The sequence below is a fragment of the Mauremys reevesii genome, linkage group 1 (genome assembly GCF_016161935.1).
Source record: "Mauremys reevesii isolate NIE-2019 linkage group 1, ASM1616193v1, whole genome shotgun sequence".
In the NCBI taxonomy this organism is placed as follows: domain Eukaryota; kingdom Metazoa; phylum Chordata; order Testudines; family Geoemydidae; genus Mauremys; species Mauremys reevesii.
This window is the reverse complement of record NC_052623.1, coordinates 52,905,499-52,927,308: the sequence shown is the minus strand read 5'-3', so window position 1 is coordinate 52,927,308 and position 21,810 is coordinate 52,905,499. Positions and strand designations below refer to the sequence as shown.

General features: G+C 43.4%; 1 protein-coding gene across 4 annotated transcripts in view; it reads right to left on the bottom strand.

The window, feature by feature from the left end:
* Positions 1–21,810, bottom strand: part of BRCA2 (BRCA2 DNA repair associated) — an 89,154-nt gene that overhangs the window by 55,458 nt on the left and 11,886 nt on the right. For 2 of the 4 annotated variants that reach the window (XM_039489087.1, XM_039489105.1), the window contains exons 1-7: positions 17,070–17,195; positions 14,513–14,620; positions 4,563–4,814; positions 2,802–2,913; positions 1,861–1,913; positions 1,722–1,762; positions 1,139–1,250 (exon numbers count right to left, since the gene is read on the bottom strand). In XM_039489087.1, the coding sequence (XP_039345021.1) occupies positions 1,139–1,250; positions 1,722–1,762; positions 1,861–1,913; positions 2,802–2,913; positions 4,563–4,814; positions 14,513–14,591 (649 nt within the window). In that variant the 5' untranslated portion in view covers positions 14,592–14,620; positions 17,070–17,195. Of the gene's footprint in view, positions 1–1,138; positions 1,251–1,721; positions 1,763–1,860; positions 1,914–2,801; positions 2,914–4,562; positions 4,815–14,512; positions 14,621–17,069; positions 17,197–21,810 lie in introns of those variants that run through there. The other 2 variants (XM_039489114.1, XM_039489095.1) reach the window with 2 other exon arrangements.

Sequence of the window (21,810 nt, the reverse complement as noted above, 5' to 3'; positions counted from 1 at the left end):
CATATATATCAGAGTATTTTATAAATTGATTATACAAACTAAGTATATTAGTTCATCCAACAATGACATATAAACACATTTGAGATCAAACATTACAGCTGTTTGGTTTTGTATTTAATCTGAAAGACCATGTCCCCAGCAGCCCAGTGCCCATAAACCCATTGCAGGCACATTTTTTCAATACTGAATTTATGGGGCAAATAAAACCTATTGAATAACCAATATCACTTACTACTGAATCTTATTTCTCCTAGAAATATTACATCTAACTGCTGACCCAGCCTGACAGAGTTTAGTTTAACCTTATAAAAATCACAGCTTGAGGTGGTATGGATCCAGGCATTCAATGTAACATATTAATCTTTGTTCCTATAAACGTTGCTATGTTATTCTGTCAGCTAGGATGCTATTATTATATGCCATGAGCCATGATATAAAAGAACTAGCCTTTAAAAGAGCAACAACACAGTTCAGGTTCACGTTTTCCTTTCAGGATGATGATGTGGAAAACATAAGAACAGCCGTACCGGGTCAGACCAAAGGTCCATCTAGCCCAGTATCTGTCTACCGACAGTGGCCAATGCCAGGTGCCCCAGAGGGAGTGAACCTAACAGGCAATGATCAAGTGATCTCTCTCCTGCCATCCATCTCCATCCTCTGACAAACAGAGGCTAGGGACACCATTCCTTACCCGTCCTGGCTAATAGCCATTTATGGACTTAACACCATGAATTTATCCAGTTCTCTTTTAAACACTGGTCCTAGCCTTCACAACCTCCTCAGGTAAGGAGTTCCACAAGTTGACTGTGCGCTGCGTGAAGAAGAACTTATTTTTATTTGCTTTAAACCTGCTGCCTATTAATTTCATTTGGTGACCCCTAGTTCTTGTATTGTGGGAATAAGTAAATAACTTTTCCTTATCCACTTTCTCCACATCACTCATGGTTTTATATACCTCTATCATACCAAAACCAACTGCTAATGCTCAATTACGGACACCATTTTACAGTAAAGACAAAACTGTCATATAAATACCATATAAACATCCAGTTCACTCTTCAGTCACGTGTTCCTGGGATTATAAGAACATTTAAGCCAAATATGTTAACCTTGAAATACCACGCATTTTTGGTGTTACCTATTATCACTGTTGCACTAAGCGTAGGAGGTGTGGCTAAAGAACTTGACCAAGACATATCTGGATCCACTTCTGCTCCCAGGCCTTCAGAAATACACTTTGGTGTCTTAACCTAGAAATACATCAAATAATTTTTAAAGTATATTTTAAAACAACACTCTTGCTTAGATGCCTGGCTGCTGTGTCTTGCTCACATGCTCAGGGTCGTACCGATTACCAGCTCTGGGATCAGGAAAGAATTTTTCCCCACTTTGGATTAGCAGGAACCTTAGGGTTTTTTTCCATCTTCCGCTGAAGCATGGGGCACGGATCGCCAGCTAAGATCATCTGGGCATGTTTCACCTAATTAATTCAATGCCATTGAAAGAGGTTTAGGCATTGATAGTACCTCAGTATCTTGTTTTATGCCTCTGGCACACAACAGTTTGGATTCTTTTAGTCTAGCTAAAGTCATTGGGATCAACATAGGGCATCTGGCTGGAATTTAATGGTCTGTAATATACAGAAGGTCAGATTAGATGATCTAATGGTCCCTTTCTGGCCTTAAAGTCTATGACTCTAAACCCGGAAATAAAATGCTTACCTCCAAAAGTTTAGGTGTGCAAAACAAGCGTCCACATCGCACTGAAATTTTTTTAGAAATAAGAACATTTAATTAAGTCATCCAATGATCTTTAGAGATAAATATTCTTGTTAGTAAGAGAAAGAGCACAGATACTCACCAGGAATATTATTTCTTTGTGGTGTTCTGTAAATATCCCTTAAAGCAGCTGGACTAAATAACAAAATCAAAGAAAAAAATTGTTACTCATGAAAGTTAAATGGTAAGCTTTCCTAATAGACATTATTGTACACTCTATTATATTGCCTTCACACACACAAAAATATTTTCAGTTTTACTTTAGCCATATGGGCCATCAAAACATAACTCATGAAATATTTAAGACCCAGTGACTTTGCATGTGATAATTAAAATAAGGAACAATGAAGATATTCCATGATCAGTACCAGTTTCCATGGGTTTATACCACCTGTTTAATAAATGCTTTGATGGAACTGTATTAAAATCTGGCATACAAGCTCATAGTCCAATTGTTATTTTAAATGAACATACTTCACTAAGGAAGTGTTCTACAGTTTCAGATACTTTGGCCTGATTTATCTGGAAAAAAAGTAATTCTAGAATTTTGAATGTTGCAGGGACTTGCACCATTTGGTCATAAACTAACTCCTTTACAATACAAATTTTATGAATAGTGCATTGTGTTAATATGTTGCAGTTAGTATTTTATGGTCATTGTATCAAATGCTAAGAATTTGTGAAGTTGAGATGTCAACTAAAGCATCCTACACACATTATGCTACAGTTTAAAAATAAAAAGGAAATAGAATATTTTAATAAAGTTTCTTAAGAGTCCAACAAACCTAAAATAGGAGGAAATTCCAAGTACAGCTGAAAATCCATTTGCAAATCATTCAGCTATGTATATATACTTTAGTTCTTGTGTAGAAGATATGCAAGATTATCCACTGTTCTGTAACGTTTCCATCCTTGTGCTAGCCAAAAGTTTTTATAATATAATTTGAATTGAAATATAACCTTCCTATATTTGACTTAATATATTTTAAGTTATTTTAAAAAGTATTAACATCCATAACGTACCTTACATTGAGGGAAGTATTGAGAGGTGAAAATATTTCATTTGTTTGATCAAATTTTGTCTTCATAACATGTGGACTTGTTCTATGTTCTTCGTTAACCAAATTAACTTTGCCTGCAATGTATAGTATATACAGTACAATAGTTAACCAGATCCTGCATATATAACTATTTTGATTCTGAAATTTAAGAATAAGCTTACCTTTTAAAATGTGCTTAACTAAGCCTTAGTTTTTAAAAAGAAACATTGTTCAATGTTACTTACATTTCTAATAATGATCCTTTTGATCAAGTTGGAATATGTTCACAAATTCTAGTCAAAATGACAATACCAAGAATATTTCAAATACATGCTCAGAACTTCAGTTAAGTTCATTTAATAAGCCTCATTCTTTTTAAAAAAATATTTATTAAATTTAGTCTGTATTTATCTTCACTATAGATTATGTCAGCTAGGCAAAGCAGTCAATGTGCAATGTCACTGCATTTCCTGTTACTACAAGAGAAATGATTTTTGCAGGCTATAAAGCTCCTTCACAGATATATTGTACCAGCATTCCCCCCAGGTCTGCACAAGAAATAAATTCCTTGGATTGAATGTGCGAGCATAAAGAAGAAATATTTTTGATTTTATGTACAATGCCAGACAGTTCCTATTTGTATTACAAGTTTCTCATGAACAGTTGAGAGTCAAGAATTAGTAAATGAAGAAGAGCATTTCCACCCTGGCCATTGGAACCCTAGGGGTTAAACTGTGAACCTCTTAGGTGGTGAGCAGTTACTCATATGAGTTTTCCCATTGACTCTGATGAAACTACTTGTATAAACAACTGCTCATCAGTGTGAATAAGAGGCTCACAATCTGGCCATATGATACTAAGATATATCCTCAAACCATTACACAAATGTATTGTAAAGCACTGAAATACAAAACAACTCAAATAATCTTTTTTAAATGGGAGGACCATAAACTTCCCTGATTTACATCTTTTGCAATACTATTCTGACTTGCTGAACATCTTTAAAGGCTTTATTATAGAATCTAGGTATGCCTCTGATATATGTCAAGAGATCAAGCTTCAGCAGAAGCCAATATTGAAAGGAAGGACACAAATTTACAGTAAATGTACAAATCAGATATAATGGCTGCATCAGAAATACCTATGCAGAAAACATTTTTACAGTTCATCTAATTCTGGTCCAAGAGGCATAGGTGCTAGAACAGGGGTCGGCAACCTCTGGCACGCGGCTCGCCAGGGTAAGCACCCTGGTGCGCCGGTCCAGTTTGTTAACCTGCGGCGTTGGCAGGTTCAGCCGACCGCGGCTCCCACTGGCTGCGGTTTCCTGTCCCAGGCCAATGGGGGTGGTGGGAAGCCGCAGCCAGCACATCCCTCGCCCACGCCGCTTCACCCCGCCCCCATTGGCCTGGGATGGCAAACTGCGGCCAGTGGGAGCCGCGGTCGGCCGAACCTGCCAATGTGGCAGGTAAAGATATCACACCCAATCCTGCAGTGAGTTCTGTGTGCATGGAGCCATACAGAGCTCGCTGCAAGAGTGAATTAATTGTAATGAACAATTCTGCACTTATACATGGTTAATTAGAGGGCCTAGTACTGTATGTCTTTTTCGTATTTAATGTCTGTGATAGCATTATCTATTGCAGTACTAATGGGAAACTGTAACAACGAAATATAAAGTCTCTGTTTTAGGGGGCTGTGGGAAGCTATAAGCACACTTTTACTTCAAACAAACCCAGTTACTCACCTGCTTCCATTTTCTTCTGACCCAGTTCTTTTATCGGAGAAGACAAAAGTGGCAATGTTACATTCTGTTCTTTGAAAATCATTGGAGTCGATGCCAACTGGCTATATGTAGAGGGTTTCCCCCTTGGAGTTTTAGTAGCACTTTGATCAAGCCAGCCAGCTCTGTATTCAGTTTTTTCTGATGTTTCAGATTCATAGGGTGGAGCTTCTGTGCTAAGTTCCTCAAACCAGTTGAGACTTATCAGTCCTAAGTCTATAAAGAAAAATATCACATTTTTATTTGTAATTTAACCTAGTCTTTTTTATATATATATATATATATATATATATATATATATATATAATATATATATTTTTGAAGAACTCTATCTTTATGATAAATTGTTGTCTGAATTCAAACCAGTTTAATGTTCCACGAAGGACATTATACAATAGCTGAGATATACTGGACATTTAAACCAGCCTGTTATAAAACCCAACAACACTCCTCTAACCATATACTTTTATATTATAGTACTCCTTCCAATTTTGATGTTGACAAAACAACAGTTTTGTCAAAAATCAAAGAATGTTGACAAACTACTACTGTAGCTTTTTACCAAAAGAACAGTTACTCTTCAGTAACCGTGACTCTTCAAGATGTTGTAGTCTGTGTGGATCCCATTGTGGTGCACATAAGCCTCATGCACGTGACAGCTTACTGCTGTTCCAAAAAAAAAGTGTTAGCCAGGACAGCACACTTATGCTGTGCCTCCTTGTGCTGCCCTATGAGGGCATAAAGGGCAGAGGAGTCACAACCTTCCCTTAGCTCGCTCACAGCTCAGAGCCCATGTTAGCTGAGACTCCAAAAACAGGAAGGAGAACAGGTTGTGGCATCCACTCTGACAATACCTTGAAGAACCACAGTTACTGTAGGGCAAAACAACCGTTATTTCTTCCTTGAGTACGTGTGGATCCCACTATAGGTGAATGGCAAGCAGTGTCATCTCTAGATAGTAAGAGTATCACAGCTGCATCAGTCAAGTAGAGATAGGAATACTGCTCTTCCAAACTTGCCATCTGATGTACTAGCTAAATCCAGTGCATAATGCTTGACAAATATGGAAAGGTGGAGCCATATGGTTGCCGTACAGATTTCAGATATCAGTATATTTCAGGAGCAAGTGGAGGATGTTGCTTGTGCTCTGGTGAAGTGAGCCTTAATAGTCAGAGTGCGAGGCACATTGCCTAGCTGGTAACCCAGTGAGATATAAAGCATAAGCCATTTAGGCAATCTTTGCAATGAAATAGCCTGGCCCTTGGAGCAGCCAGCTATGACCACAAACAGAGGTGGGGACAGTCAAAAAATTGCTGTCAATATCACATAGCGTGTAAGCTTCTTCTCCTCTGGGGTGGAATGTGGTTTTGGGAAGAATACAAGAAAGTTAACTTATTATTGTAAGTGGAATTCAGAAGTTAGCTTTGGAATGCATTTTACATGAGGTCTCAGTACTTCTTTGTCTTTATGACATTAAGTATATGGGAGTTCTGCCATGCGTGCCTGAAGCTCACTTACTCTTCTGGTCAAGGTGATGACCAACAAAAAGGCAATTTTGAGAGTAAGATAATGGATGGAGCATTCCAATAGGTGCTGGGGGAGGGGGGCTCCATACGTTTTAAGAGGATGTTGAAGTCCCATGCTGGACTAGATACTTTCCTCATGGATTGTATGTTCTAAATAGGCAACCAACCTAATTCTCAATTACTGAGGGACAATCTCCACTCATTGATATCTTTGCTTTCCACAACCAAATCGCTGTACAACTTTTCATGAGTGACGTACCCAAGTATTCGGATTCTAATATCTAAACTTTATTGTTAAATCTATTCACCTAAATTTGGGTTACTGCTGATTATGTACTCTATGTATCATATGACTTTTAAAAACTAACTTTATATTTGTGGATAATCTAAGCACTATTCCCAGATGTACAGACACTGAAGAGATTTAAAATTTTTATTAAAGCTAATGTTATATATATAACATTAGCTTTAATAAAAATTTTAAATCTCTAACCAGTGATTAAGTATGCATTAGACTCTTAAGAAATTCTAATACTAACAAATGAGAGAAGACTAAGAACAACTATCAGTGGATGATACGCTGATATTGCTCCCAGCTGGATCCTGATGTAGCTAAATGAAAATCCAAAGTGTTTCAGCTGCAGCAAATAGTCGAGAATCTTCAGTAGTGGGACCTGCAGCAGGTCTTGGCCACATCGGGTTGCCAATGTTAAGAACCTTATCCATTTGAAAGTGTGGATAGCTTCCTGCTCTGTGCCAATGTTTCCTGAACATGCAAGGAGCAGTCCCTTTCTGTGATGCTCCAGCAGCCAAGCCATCTGGTGTAGTGACCTTGGGTCTGGGTGGAGTACTTGAGCCTGATCTTTGACAACAGGTTTGGGCAATCTGAGAAACTGACTGGTGGTCACGTAGACATCTGTAACAGGTCTGTCAGCCAGAACTACCTTGGCCAGCAGGGAGCTATGAGAATGAGCATGGCCTGTGTGATGGTGCACCTCATAACGCTTTATGGAAATATTATTATGAATGTATATATGACATAACTGTAATATGTCTTATGCTACATGTGCCATGTAATGTATCTCTGTAAAGGTTATGATCCACTGAATCTATTCATCCTATTTGTATGCATGTATCATTTTTGTATTCGAAGTTATGACTATTGGCTGCGTACTTGCTTGATTTCTAGTAGCCTTAGCAAAGCATTTGGTCAGCTTCTTGAGAAAGGAATGTGCAAATTAAGTGACCAGTTGAGGAACACTTAAAAGAACAATGAATCTTGGAAGGCTCCAATTCACATAAGAAGTCTACCTGAGGACATTCAGGGTAGCATGTAAACAATGGATGCTGACTGTAAAAACTGAGTCATGCATGGACATGTAACTTGCCCATGTGACTCCAAAACTCCATCTTGGAGCTGGACTTTGCACAGGAGAGAGGAAGTGGTCTCCACCCACAAGAGGAAGTCTATTTAAGCCTGTGGGAGACCCCTTCATTTTGGTCTTCAGCTGGCTAAAGAGAGAGCCTCTCCACCCTCAAAGATACCTGAAAGAAACTGGAACAAAGGACAGTAACTACAGGTGGTGAGTCATTGCTGGACCCAGACTAGAAGGAGACTAGTCTCAGAGGAATTCCAGTAAGCTTCCTTTTACAGGTTTTTAATCTGTATTCAGTTTTCTTACTGTATTAGACATAGACTTGCACATTCTATTTTATTTTGCTTGGTAATTCACTTTGTTCCGTCTGTTACTACTTGGAACCACTTAAATCCTACTTTCTGTATTTAATAAAATCACTTTTTACTTATTAATTAACCCAGTATGTATTAATACCGGGGGGGGGGGAATAGCTGTGCATCTCTCTCTGTCAGTGTTACAGAGGGAGACCAATTTATGAGTTTATCCTGTATAAGCTTTATACAGGGTAAAACAGATTTATTTGGAGTTTGGACACCATTGGGAATTGGGCATCTGAGTGTTAAAGACAGGAACACTTCTTAAGCTACTTTCAGTTAAGTCTGCAGCTTTGGGGCACATGGTTCAGACCTTGAGTCTGTGTTGGAGCAGACGGGCGTGTCTGGCTCAACAAGACAGGGTGCTGTAGTCCCAAGATGACAGAGAAAACAGGGGCAGAAGTAGTCTTGGCACATCAGTTGGCAGCCCCAAGGGGGTTTCTGTGATCCAACCCATCACAGCCTGGTCTCGTCTAGCTTTGGCAATCACCATGGGGATTAACAGAATTGGTGGAATGGCATATAGAAGGACTTGATTCCACTGCAGGCAGGCAGGCATCTGGCAATGATCCAAGAGTCATGCCCCTCTGGAACAGAAGTTTGAGCACTTGGCATTGTCCTTGATGGCAAACGTGTCTGTCAGCAACATCCCCTATTGATGAAATATCAACTTGAGAGCAATTTCTGCAGTGCCCTCTCGGGGTTGGTGATAGACTGCTAAGGAAGTTCAATGAGTTGTTGACTATTGCACGGTGCAAAACTACCAGGATGATGGCATGTAAATTGACGGCGTAAAGCTCTAAGATATTATATGCAGTTCCATATCTCTTGCATCTGTAAGTGGTTCAAGTGGGCTCCCCAACCTGTCCCAGATGCAGCAGTCACTAACATCCTGGATAGTAATGGGGCCACAAAGGGGACCCCTTTTAGGGCATTGTCAAGATGCAGCAAACAGTTCAGCACCACAAGGACACAAGGGAGTATGAGAACCTTCTTTGTTGGTGACTTTGCAGAGGAATAGACTGACCAGAGCCAGAACTGTAGCAATCTCCGGAGAAGTCTGGCAACCAGCAGCACATAAATATAAGAGGGCACATGGCATAATGCTGCAAGGTAAATCTGTACCATTGTAGCCAGATGAAATTTATTGTATTCAGTATGGTGAAGGCAAGTGTTACCATCTTGAATCTGAGGCAGCATATGAATTCATTTAGACTCTTAGGTCTAGCATAGGACAAAGAGAATGAAGGAATGCCAGGAGCAGAAGCCTCTTCCCCTGTATTCCTGGGGAACCTCTTCTTTGGTTCCTAGATGAAGGCCACTTCTTTTTGTGGAATGCTCTCAGGGGTGAGCTGGAGCCGGTTCGCACCGGTTCGCGCAAACCCGTTGTTAAATTTAGAAGCGGTTTTAGAACCGCTTGTTAACTAGCTTCCCTGCGAGGGAAGCTTTGATGGGCTCTGCCTGGGAAGCCTGTAATTCCTCCTCCCAGCCGCCGGGGGGCGCTGCGCTGTGCTGCGGGAGCCATGTGAGCTGCCTCCTGGCCCAGTTGCTGCTGCTCCTCGGACGTCTGGCCCTGGGGCTCCTGCTGCTGCTGCCTGGTGAGTCCCCGGCTGCGTCCTGCTGCTCCCAGCCCCTCCCCCCCCGTGAGAGTATCTGCGCCCCTCCCCCGCCTTCCCTGCCCCCAGCCGCCCCTGCCCCGCCCCCAGCCACCACCTGCCCCCAGCCGCCCCCTGCCCCACCCCCTGCCCACAGCCGCCCGCAGCCACCCCCTGCCCACAGCCACCCGCAGCCCGCCCGTCTGCATCACCTGCCCACAGACAGCCCGTGCCACTCCCTGCCTCCAGCTAGCCCTGCCCCACGCCCCTATCTGCAGCCAGCCCCACATCCACTGGTGCCCTGCAGTTCCCAGGGCAGTAACCCTGCACACCTGCTTCAATGAGGGGGGGGCAGGGAGCAGCTGGGACCCACACATGTGCACACCCTAGAGTGACCAGACAGCAAGTGTGAAAAATCGGGACGGGGGTGAGGGGTAATAGGAGCCTATATAAGAAAAAGACCCAAAAATTGAGACTGTCCCTGATCACCACCCACACATGTGAAACGGAGCTCATTTCTAGTTCAGCCCCATCTTTTTAAAAAAGAACTTTAGGTAGGGTTAAAATACATCTGTATTTTCCTGGACATGTCAGGCTTTTCAGTTCTTAATCACCTCCTGGGAAAATATGGACGTATGGTAACCCTATTGGTACAAAAAATACATGCTGTCGCACATCCCTTAAATCAGAACTTTTTATAGGGAACCCGTTGTTAAATCAGAACTTTTTATAGGGAACCCGTTGTTAAGATTTTGGCAGCTCATCACTGAATGCTCTCATTAGTAGGGTTTCTGAAGACGGATAGAGAAGGGTGTGGCTAGGTGCTACGCACAGCAATGGATGAGGTAGCCATGAGTGAAAATGTCCAGCATTTATTTGTCAGCTGTAATCTTTGACCATGCCTGATTGAAGAAAGTAAGACAATTTCCCCAGGCTGACTCTGAAATGGCCTTGATGGGGCTCTCAATACGCATATCAAGCCTGCTTCCTCTAAGAGGGAGCCTGGCATGGGACAGAGGACAACGACATGTGCCTCCTGGTGTGACAGGGCCACTTTCCAGGTGGGTGTTCCAGTGGGTGACTGAGGGAGTAAGACAGTATTCTGTGTCTTTGTGAGAGCTGGTACCAAAAGGGCTTACGATATGGCACTGAGGTATAGATCCCTAAAGATCTCAGCATTGCACTTGAATCCTTGAGGGAATGGAGTGCATTGTCCGTCTGCTTGTGGAAGATCTCCATGCCCGCAAAGAGTAGGTCTTCTTTATCACCTGGACTAATTTCAGAATCCCAGATGCCCGTAACTAGGAGACCTGATGCACTATGACTTCTATCAGAGGGGTAGCCGTGTTAGTCTGGTTCTGTAGAAGCAGCAAAGAATCCTGTGGCACCTTATAGACTAACAGATGTTTTGTAGCATGAGCTTTCGTGGGTGAACACCCACTTCTTTGGATGCAAGCAGTGGAAATTTCCAGGGGCAGGTGTGTATATATAAGCAAGCAAGAAGCAAGCTAGAGATAACGAGGTTAGATCAATCAGGGAGGATGGGGCCCTGTTCCAGCAGCTGAGGTGTGAAAACCAAGGGAGGAGAAACTGGTTCTGTAATTGGCAAGCCATTCACAGTCTTTGTTTAGTCCTAAACTGATGGTGTTAAATTTGCAGATGAACTGGAGCTTAGCAGTTTCTCTCTGGAGTCTGGTCCTAAAGTTTTTTTGCTGGAGGATGGCCACCTTAAAATCTGCTATTGTGTGGCCAGGGAGGTTGAAGTGTTCTCCTACAGGTTTTTGTATATTGCCATTCCTAATGTCTGATTTGTGTCCATTTATCCTTTTCCTTAGAGACTGTCCAGTTTGGCCGATGTACATAGCAGAGGGGCATTGCTGGCATATGATGGCATATATTACATTGGTGGGCGTGCAGGTGAATGAACCGGTGATGGTGTGGCTGATCTGGTTAGGTCCTGTGATGGTGTTGCTGGTGTAGATATGTGGGCAGAGTTGGCATCGAGGTTTGTTGCATGGGTTGGTTCCTGAGCTAGAGTTACTATGGTGCGGTGTGCAGTTGCTGGTGAGAATATGCTTCAGGTTGGCAGGTTGTCTGTGGGCGAGGACTGGCCTGCCACCCAAGGCCTGTGAAAGTGTGGGATCATTGTCCAGGATGGGTTGTAGATCCCTGATGATGCGTTGGAGGGGTTTGAGCTGGGGACTGTATGTGATGGCCAGTGGAGTCCTGTTGGTTTCTTTCTTGGGCTTGTCTTGCAGTAGGAGGCTTCTGGGTACACATCTGGCTCTGTTGATCTGTTTCCTTATTTCCTCATGTGGGTACTGTAGTCTTGAGAATGCTTGGTGGAGATTTTCTAAGTGTTGGTCTCTGTCTGCGGGGTTAGAGCAGATACGGTTGTACCTCAGTGCTTGGCTGTAGACAATGGATCTTGTGGTGTGTCCAGGATGGAAGCTGGAGGCATGAAGGTAGGCATAGCGGTCGGTAGGTTTTCGGTATAGGGTGGTGTTAATGTGACCACCACTTATTTGCACCGTGGTGTCTAGGAAGTGGACCTCCCGTGTAGATAGGTCCAGGCTGAGGTTGATGGAGGGGTGGAAGCTGTTGAAATCGTGGTGGAATTTTTCCAGAGTCTCCTTCCCATGGGTCCAGATGATGAAGATGTCATCAATGTAGCATAGGTAGAGAAGGGGCGTGAGTGGACGGGAGCTGAGGAAGCGTTGTTCCAGGTCAGCCATAAAAATATTGGCATATTGTGGGGCCATGCGGGTGCCCATAGCGGTGCCACTGATCTGGAGATATATATTGTCATTAAATTTGAAATAGTTGTGTGTGAGGATAAAGGCACAGAGCTCAGCAACCAGTTGTGCTGTAGCATCATCAGGGATACTGTTCCTGTGAACAGGTCTGACTACCAAAAGGAGGCCGTCAGACAACTCTCCAATACCAAATTTTACAGGCTACTTCCCTCAGATCCCACTGAGGAATACACTAAGAAACTGCACCATCTACTCAGGACACTCCCTACACTAACACCGAAACAAATCAACATACCCTTAGAACCCCGACCAGGGTTATTCTATCTACTACCCAAGATCCACAAACCCGGAAATCCTGGACGCCCCATCATCTCGGGCATTGGAACTCTCACTGAAGGACTGTCTGGATATGTGGACTCTCTACTCAGACCCTATGTTACCAGCACTCCCAGCTATCTCCGTGACACCACTGATTTCCTGAGGAAACTACAATGCATTGGTGACCTTCCAGAGAACACCATCCTAGCCACCATGGATGTAGAGGCTCTCTACACAAACATCCCACACACTGATGGAATACAAGCTGTCAGGAACAGTATCCCTGATGATGCCACAGCACAACTGGTTGCTGAGCTCTGTGCCTTTAAAATCTAGCAAATGCCTAAATTCCAGATGTATTTTCTTTCTTTTTGTTTTAATAAAATTTACCTTTTTTAAGAACAGGATTGGATTTTTGGTGTCCTAAGAGGTTTGTGCATATTGGTTGATTAGCTGATAGAAAACAAAGGAGATTAGCTATGGCTTTCTCACATCTTCCGGGGAGGGGGGTTTGAGGGTACCCCACAGGGAGGAATTCCCAAGTGCTCCTTCCTGAACTCAAAGGGGTTTTTTTGCATTTGGGTGGTGGCAGCGTTTACCAAGCCAAGGTCAGAGAGAAGCTGTAACCTTAGGAGTTTAATACAAGCCTGGAGTGGAAAGTATTAATTTGTAAAATCCTTGTGGCCCCCCACTTCCTGCACTAGAAGTGACAGAGTAGGGATTCGGCCTTAACCACAAGTATGCCACCTGATGTCTGAAGTGGACTGTGTGGATGCCAGGTCTTGTTGCTCTGGAGTCAGTGCCAATGCACTCTGCACCAAGGCCATTGGAACAGGGATTTTGGCACCCTTTTAAACTTCTCCCGGCTGGATCCAGATGTATGCCAGCTTCAACTCCAGCCCGGAGACTGTCTCTTCTTCCAAACCAGATGTGACTTTCATAGATTGCTCCTAGAGATTTAATTTGAGCTTCATCTCTCTCCATTTTGGGGTGTGGGACAAGAAGTAGAGGCAGATCAAGCACTTGTCAGGGATGTGTACTTCCCAAGGAAGCAAGAGACATCTACTGTGCTTGTCATTAAGGATATAAGACTATCGCATGACAGGCATGATTTAAACCCTGTGGGTTTAGAGTGCTACGCCAGTGGTTGGCACAAAATTTTTCACTCTCCAGTTTAAGGGATTGTACAGGAGGTCTTCCCCAGTCCAAAAAAAAATAAGAAAACAATGAGAGTGGACAATTTTTTCATGAAAGGGTTGAGTTGTAAGATAAAAATTGTACACTGTCCAGGTTCCATCTCACTGCCATGGGGAAAAAAAAGGAAGTGAGGGAAGGTTGCAGTCATTCCACCCTTTGTGCGCTCATATGGAACATGAGGTGGTACAAGGCACATGCACAGCACCGATACATACTACTATTAAAAAAAAATTCTGAGTTTGTATGCATGTGGCACATGTGAATCTACAGTAGAATCTACACTGAAATATACTCCAAAAAGAACAGTGATTAAACAATAGGTTTGTTTTACAGTTAGAAGGGAAACTGGACCCATTTTGCTAAAACCGGCAATATAGGAGTTTAAAAAATAAGAAGCCCTTCTCAACATGAATAAATCACAAAATACAGTATATTTGAAAAAAGAATCATGACCATTAGCACTTCTGAGCCTAGAGCTGGAGGCAACTTAAAAGTGAATAAATTTTAACACTGACATATAAGAGACTAAGGCCTTGATAACATTAAGTATATTTAAATATTAGAGCATTTATTAGTCTTGAGCCATTATTAAAACCATTTGGAATTACAACTACATCTTGTGGATAAGGAACACAGGAATGTAAGGAGACAACCAAGTTAAACTCAGCTCTTCATTGGGACATAGAGTTTATTGCAAATGCCTGCAGAATACAGCACCCTAAAAATGCCTCTGATTACAATATGCTTTCAGTACATTATTTATTTTAATCAAATGAAATAATAGCTGTACCTGATTCACTGCATCGTGCCTTAAATATTTCAAAGAAAGTTGGTCTTTCCACAGGTTTGTCAGCCATTTTCTTTTCCATAACATCACTGGTATGCTTGTTAAAGAAGCCTGAAAAATTATATCAAAATGCTTTGATACTCAGCTATCCTAATTGCACTCTAGGAGTCCATGGCTTTCATTCCCATCAGGGGTCAGCAACGTGTCCATACACAGACACAAGTGTCCATGGTAATTTTTCAAAACATTGAATGACTGAATGACATAACACTCCTCTCCCACCATGTCCATCACTAAGGGCTTGGCTACACTCGAAACTCCAAAGTGCTGCCGCAGGAGCGCTCCCGCGGCAGCGCTTTGAAGTGCAAGTGTGGTCGTGGCGCCAGCGCTGGGAGAGAGTTCTCCCAGCGCTGGGAGAGAGTTCTCCCAGCGCTGCAGGTACTCCACCTCCCCGAGGGGATTAGCTTACAGCGCTGGGAGCCGCACTCCCAGCGCTGGGGCACTGTTTACACTGGCGCTTTACAGCACTGTAACTTGCAGCGCTCAGGGGTGTGTTTTTTCAGTAATTTTGTCAAGTGTCCATCACACAACATGGTGGTGCTGACCTGTTATTCCCCTTTTTTTTGCTCCTCAGGGAGTGATGTAAGGCAGCACACACTTAGCCCAAGGGAATGACCTTTCAACCCAATTAGTTATGGTGATAGATTATAAAGAGGGTTACATCCAGTCCTATTTGGCAGAATCACAGCTGCAGTGTATGCACTCAACACAATAACAGGCATGGCATAAAAACCTAGACAAAAATAATATGATCTCCAGTGTGTGAATTTTCACAGCAGGGAAAGGAAAAAACTCAACTCTATCACAGAAGACGAGAACACCATGCAAAATACAGAATACATTGGTAAAGTTTTACACTAAATGAATCAGTGTTCACAATGATTCTTGATGAATAAGGTATATCACTTTGTATATAACTAAGACATATACACATAGTGAAATCTGAAAGGCTATTTTTGCTGGCAAACACATCCAACAAATAAGAATGTGATTGAAATTGGAATGCAAGCTAAAGAGAGACTGCCAATTTCCAAAACACACATCTGAGTTGTTGATTTTTTTTAAACTACTGCTACAAGTAACAGCTAAGATTACTGTAGCAATTTTTCAGTTTATTTACTTTGTGCACTTGAAAGCATTTTAAGTAGGGTCTATTTTATTGTTTCCTTTTGGATAGCTAGTCTGTCAATTTCAGCTATCTATGTGGGTCTCTCTGAGTACCAGGGGAAAAACATTTTTAAAATGGGAAAATGTTATTACAAAACCACAAAAATTGGCCAAGGAACTCAAAAGAAAGAGTACTTGAAAAGTACTCGTAACTCTTTTAGATTACTACATTTAAAGTGAAGTCCTTTTAATTTCCAAATGTTTGACTCTGAACGTTTTTGCCACATGCATTTATGCGACACTCTCATGTAAAATAAGTGTTATAAGGCTGTTGATCTTATTTTACACCACATAGGTCTGTAACATTATCACTAATGAATCATGTCATTCCTCAATTTGCCTTCAAAACCCCTGCATAGAAAATTTACTTTTTGGGGATGCAAGGATGATAGTTAGCAATGTTCAAAAAATGCATTTTTATTTTATTCAGAAAAATTCTATGTTGTCTACACAGGCACAGAAGTGAGCCAAATGCCAGTGTGGGATGACACTTGAATCTTGCCTCAGAAGTGCTTTGTAAAGTTGTGTACATTCACCTACTCTAAAAATAACAGGCAGAGACCCATTTTATTTGTGCTTAGCTTCTCTGTGACCCTGTACAAAAGGACAGCTGATCAGACATCCCTCAAACTTCTTCCCCCTCCCCTTCCTCAGAATGACAAGAAACCCCTTCACTAGGAACCGATTTTGAGAGTCAGTATTTCAAATGTAATACAGATGGGAGGAAATAACTTGGCCCCCTCACTTCCCTCTAATACACAGTGCCCCTTGTTTATCCTTCACTGGCGGGAATAGGGGAGAGAGATCTACATCAGGAATCATCTCCCACATGCGTTAGTACAGCGCCCAGCATCCCTGTCCTACCAATAACGCTCGGGATCAACTTTAAATATCAGTATTTCCAACTGGCAGGAAAAGGGAGGCTGAGTGACTGGGAGTCATCTGGGCCTCCACTCACCCCTCCCTCGGCCACCACGGGGGTGAAGGATGGAAGCTCCCAGGGATCATCCTGTGCGTGTCTGAAGGGGAGACGGTCCCCCCCTCGCAGGGAATGAAATCCAACGCCTCCCCCATCCCGCCCCAGCGATGCCCCTCCCCCCGACTCAAGAGCAGCCCTGCCCCCGGCGACGCCCCTCCCCCCCGACTCAAGAGTAGCCCCCAAATGCCCCTCCCCGACATCCCAATAGCAGCCCCCCCCCGCCCCGACAGCGGGACACTGCAGTCTCTCAACCGGGATGCGGCCACCGGGGCCCCACACAGGGAAGCCTCAAGCCCCGCCGAGCCCCCCCAAGCAGACGCCGGGCTAGCCTGGGACGCCCCCCTCCCCACTTGCCTCAGCGTTGCCGCTTCCACAACATTCATTCAACGCACACAAGCGCTGGCGCCAAATCCCCTTGCGCCTGCGCCGCGAAGGCTGTTTCTACCGCCACAGCGCCTGCTTCCTACTGCGGCTGCGCCACAAGCGGGGAGGTGGGGGGCTGGGCAGCAGAGCGGCGGTGAAATGAAGGCTGAGGAGTGTGAGGGAGGGTTTAGACGGGGGGTTGATCTGTTATTGTCAGCTCAAAACACACCGCGACATACATCCCCCTAGAGAGCGCCACACAGCAACACCCCCGAGAGCGAGAGAGGCTGTAATACACACAGCAACACCCCAGCCCTGGGCTCTCTCTTCCCCCCGCCCCGCCCCCGCGGCTGCCCCAGCCCTGGACTCCCCCTCCACCAGTGCTGACTCCCCTCGCCTCCAGCTGGTCCAGCGCTGGCAGGGTCGGGGTAAGCAGCAGGGCTCCTAGGCCCTGCCTCAGCCCAGGGCCCCTCCAGCCAGGGCTCCTGCCTCCAGGACCGGCCGGGACCCGGGAGGGCAGAGTTGGGGGACTGCCCCAGCAGGAGGCTGAGGAGCTGGGGCAGGGTAGCCCCAGAGGGTGCGGCGCCCCGGAGAGCGGGATGTGGGCCCTGCACGGCAGCACCCCGCCCTCTATGGCCCCGCTGCTGCTGCTGCTTCTGGCTGCTCTGTCGCAGTCACTGGGCGGCTCGGGCCGCTTTGCCCAGCCCCGGTTGCGGTGCTGGGGGGCGGCTGCCCTGCGGCACCTGCAGGCTGCTCCGTGTGCCCCGTGGGGCGGCCCCCAGCCAGAGTGTCCCCTGCTCGGAGCCTGCCCGGCCCAGCCACAAGGTGCGGCACTGCTCCCCCGCGGCACGAACTGCAGCAGCCCTGGAGTGCCCCCCACGCACAACGTGCTGCTGCTGCCAAGGCTGGCTCTAGGTTTTTGCTACCGGAAGCACAACAAAAGTGGCCAGAATGCCACCCTTGAAAATGTGCTGCCCCGAGCACGTGCTTGGTTTGCTGGTGCCTAGAGCCGGCCCTGTGTATCCCATTGGTAATACGTGTGTCTTATCCATCTGTAGTGGCTGGTCCACATAGGGGAGCACAGACTACTACAGGTATCAGTTACTCCATTAGCTCAAGTGGTAGAAGTCTGTACAGTGGAGGTAAAAGTCCCAGATGTGTCAATGTGGTTATAGATGGTAGAATTGTCTGCTTTAAAAAAAACCCAAAACTTGAAATTTCCACTTTAAAATATAAGCTATGATAAAAGAAAGCTAATGTTGCAAAGTTATGTACTCAAAATCTAGGAAATTCTAGGGTTAAGGGTTCCTGTGCAATCTTCATTTGGCTGCTTGTGTGTATGCATATCTTTAATTACATGATCACATACTATTTTTCCAGCCATATCCCTATGTCATTCAGTGCACACTATAGATGGTGCTCACTGAATGAGCAGCTATTCAATATTTCTTTTTATTCTCATCCCTCAGTGTGTGGCCTCACCATACACTAACTACAGAATCATGTATTTACTCCTGACAACACAACTCACTGGGATAGGACATCTTTGTCCAGGCCTACATGACCAAAACTGAACGGAGAATTTACCTTCCAGAAACTTTTCTTTCAGCACCTCCCTTTAGAGATTACAGTGTTTACTTTGTGAATGGACTGCATGAAATTGTCCATATAACAACAAACGTAACTAAAACAAGTTTTATTCAAAATAGAAAGAACATATAAGCAAAATAAAATTATTTGCTTAATGTATCTACATTTTTACTTCTCATAAACTAGACTACATAAGGTATTCTCAGCTGCATTATAGAAAAAAAGTAAGTAAATGGTTTACATCCTTTGAAAGCCAACCCCTCTTTCTTGCCCCTGTCTAGTAACTAACTTCCCTTTATGTCCAGAGATCTCTCTTATCAGAGCCCTCCTCCCATCCAGGTGACTACTACCATTTCCCATGACTTACCTACCCACAGAGTAATAATATAAGAATTGCCATATTGGATCAGACCAGGATCCATCTGGTCCAATATCCTGTCTCTGGCAGTGGCCAACACCAGATGCTTCAGAGGAAGATGCAAGGAACCCTACAGTAGGCAGATGTACCAATGGGCGGAGGAATCTGCCCCCCTATAAAGGTCTGATCCTAATCTCTACTAGTTAGACATTGTCTTAAGCCCTGAAACACAAGGTTTGTCTCCTTTTCAATACCACTAAAGAAAGAGATCTTGGCGTCATTGTGGATAGTTCTCTGAAACCATCCACTCAATGTGCATCGGCAGTCAAAAAAACCCATAACAGAATGTTAGGAACCTTTAGGAAATGGATAGACAATACATCCACATCTTGAATACTGCGTGCAGATGTGGTCGCTCCATCTCAAAAAAGATATATTAGAATTGGAAAAGGTACAGAGAAGGGCAACAAAAAATGATTAGGAGTATGTAAAAGCAATGTCTAAGAGGGGATATGATAGAGGTCTTGACATGTGGAGAAAGTGAATATGGAAATATTATTTGCTCCTTCATATAACACAAGAACTAGGAGTCACCCAGTGAAATTAACAGGCAGCAGATTTAAAACAAACAAAAGGAAGTAACTCTTCACACAGTACACCATAAACATGTGGAACTCATTGACAGAGGATGTTGTGAAGGCCAAGACTACAACAGGTCTCAAAAAAGAACTAGATAAATTCATGGAGTATAGGTCCATTAATGGCAACATTATGCTCTAAATGTCCCTAGCCTCTGTTTGCCAGAAGCTGGGAGTGAACAATGGGGCATGGATCACTCGATGATCACCTGTTCTGTTGATTTCTCTGAAGCACCAGGCATTGGTCACTGTGCTGAACACAATGCCATCAACAGCATCATAATCAAAGGCTGACAAAGGAGGTGCTGTCGTCATCATGAATAGGTCGGAATATGAACAAGAGGCTGCTAGGCAGCTCTCTAACTCCACATTCTACAGGCCATTACCCTCTGATCCCACTGATGATTACCAAAATAAACTACACCATCTGCTCAAAAAACTCCCTGAGAAAGCACAGGAATAGATCTGTACAGACACATGCCTAGAACCCCGACCAGGTGTATTCTATTTGCTACCCAAGATCCATAAACCTGGAAATCCTGGATGTCCCATCATCTCAAGCATTGGCACCTTAACAGCAGGATTGTCTGGCTATGTGGACTCTCTCCTCAGGCCCTATGCTACCAGCACTCCCAGCTATCTTCGAGACACCACTGACTTCCTGAGGAAACTACAATCCATCGGTGATCTTCCAGAAAACACCATCCTGGCCACTATGGATGTGGAAGCCCTCTACACCAACATTCCACACAAAGATGGACTACAAGCCATCAGGAATAGTATCCGCGATAACGTCACGGCTAACCTGGTGGCTGAACTTTGTGACTTTGTCCTCACCCACAACTATTTCACATTTGGGGACAATATATACCTTGCACATGTCCTAGGGAAAAAGCACATTCCTTCTATACTACAACTTTTTTTTTTTAAACATTAGCCATATCAATTTTTACATACAATGTAACTGTTTCTTTTTTCTTACAGAGTTTTCATGTACCCTTATCAAAAGTGACAGTCTGATTACACAGAGCCATTTTAAGGCTCAGTATTTTTAACATTGCTTCTTTTTGTTTTATGCACCTCACCTCTGCTGTTGCTTCAGAGGGGCACTGTTCACTACAGCTCTTATCTGCTATTGTTACACAAAAAAAAACCAACAACAACCAACAAGACTCCAGAATCTCTCCCTATTCTCCTGATTTTGACTGCCCTATTGCAGCCATAACTTGGTTTTTATTAAAAAAAAAACATTTTAAATTTTATAAAGAATCAAGTTACCCCTTAAGGGTTAAATGCTAAATCCCAAAGCCAAACAACACTAATTACCTGTGTCTTGCAAAAAGGTCTGTCAGTTTTGCAACTTTGAATTAAGAGTCAAATGAATTTTTAGTGGCATTAAAAACAAAAACAAAACCAATTTATCTTACACCTACAAAACAGGAGTTTTACAAACCAGATGTGCTGGTTTAGATTCTTAGAACTTTACATATTTTCACAGACAAATAGATATATACACATTTTCTATTCCTTTACACTGCTTTGTTTTTACATAGTTCTCTATATATTTGGATTATTTACAGGCATTCTTTTGGAAAAGGGCCCATTTTCCCTTCAGAATGGCTGCAAAGAAACCAAGAATTCTCTCTCCTTAACATGGTCCTTTTTAACATTTTCACAAAGTTTAACTGCTTAATTCTCTCCAGCCTTTGTAGAGTTAACTTTTCACTCTTTCCTTAAATCACTCGTTTATCTCCCAAAATAACACCTTTACCACCTCAGATTTCACCATTTTAAGTATTGTTCCAGGGGTTCATGCCTGCACTTACTGCTTTTCTTACTGCCAACACTATGCCCTTAGGGCTTCCAACCTGTTTTTCAGTTTCTTTATCTGTTGCTTGCCTGCTTTTCTGGGCCCGATCCTGCTTTTTTTTCCAATGAACTGTTTGTGAGTGATATTGTGGTCACTTCACAATTTTGAAATAAATGTTCAAGGAAAGGGACCAGGAAGGGTGGGGGCTAGTTGAGGAACTCACCTTCTTTGCTGAATTGGTAGTGGAACACTAAAGAATCATTTTTTTTTTGAGGCAGACAACAAAGGGGAACAGAACAAGGGGCTTTTTGTCCTTTTTTACAATGAGATGGGAGT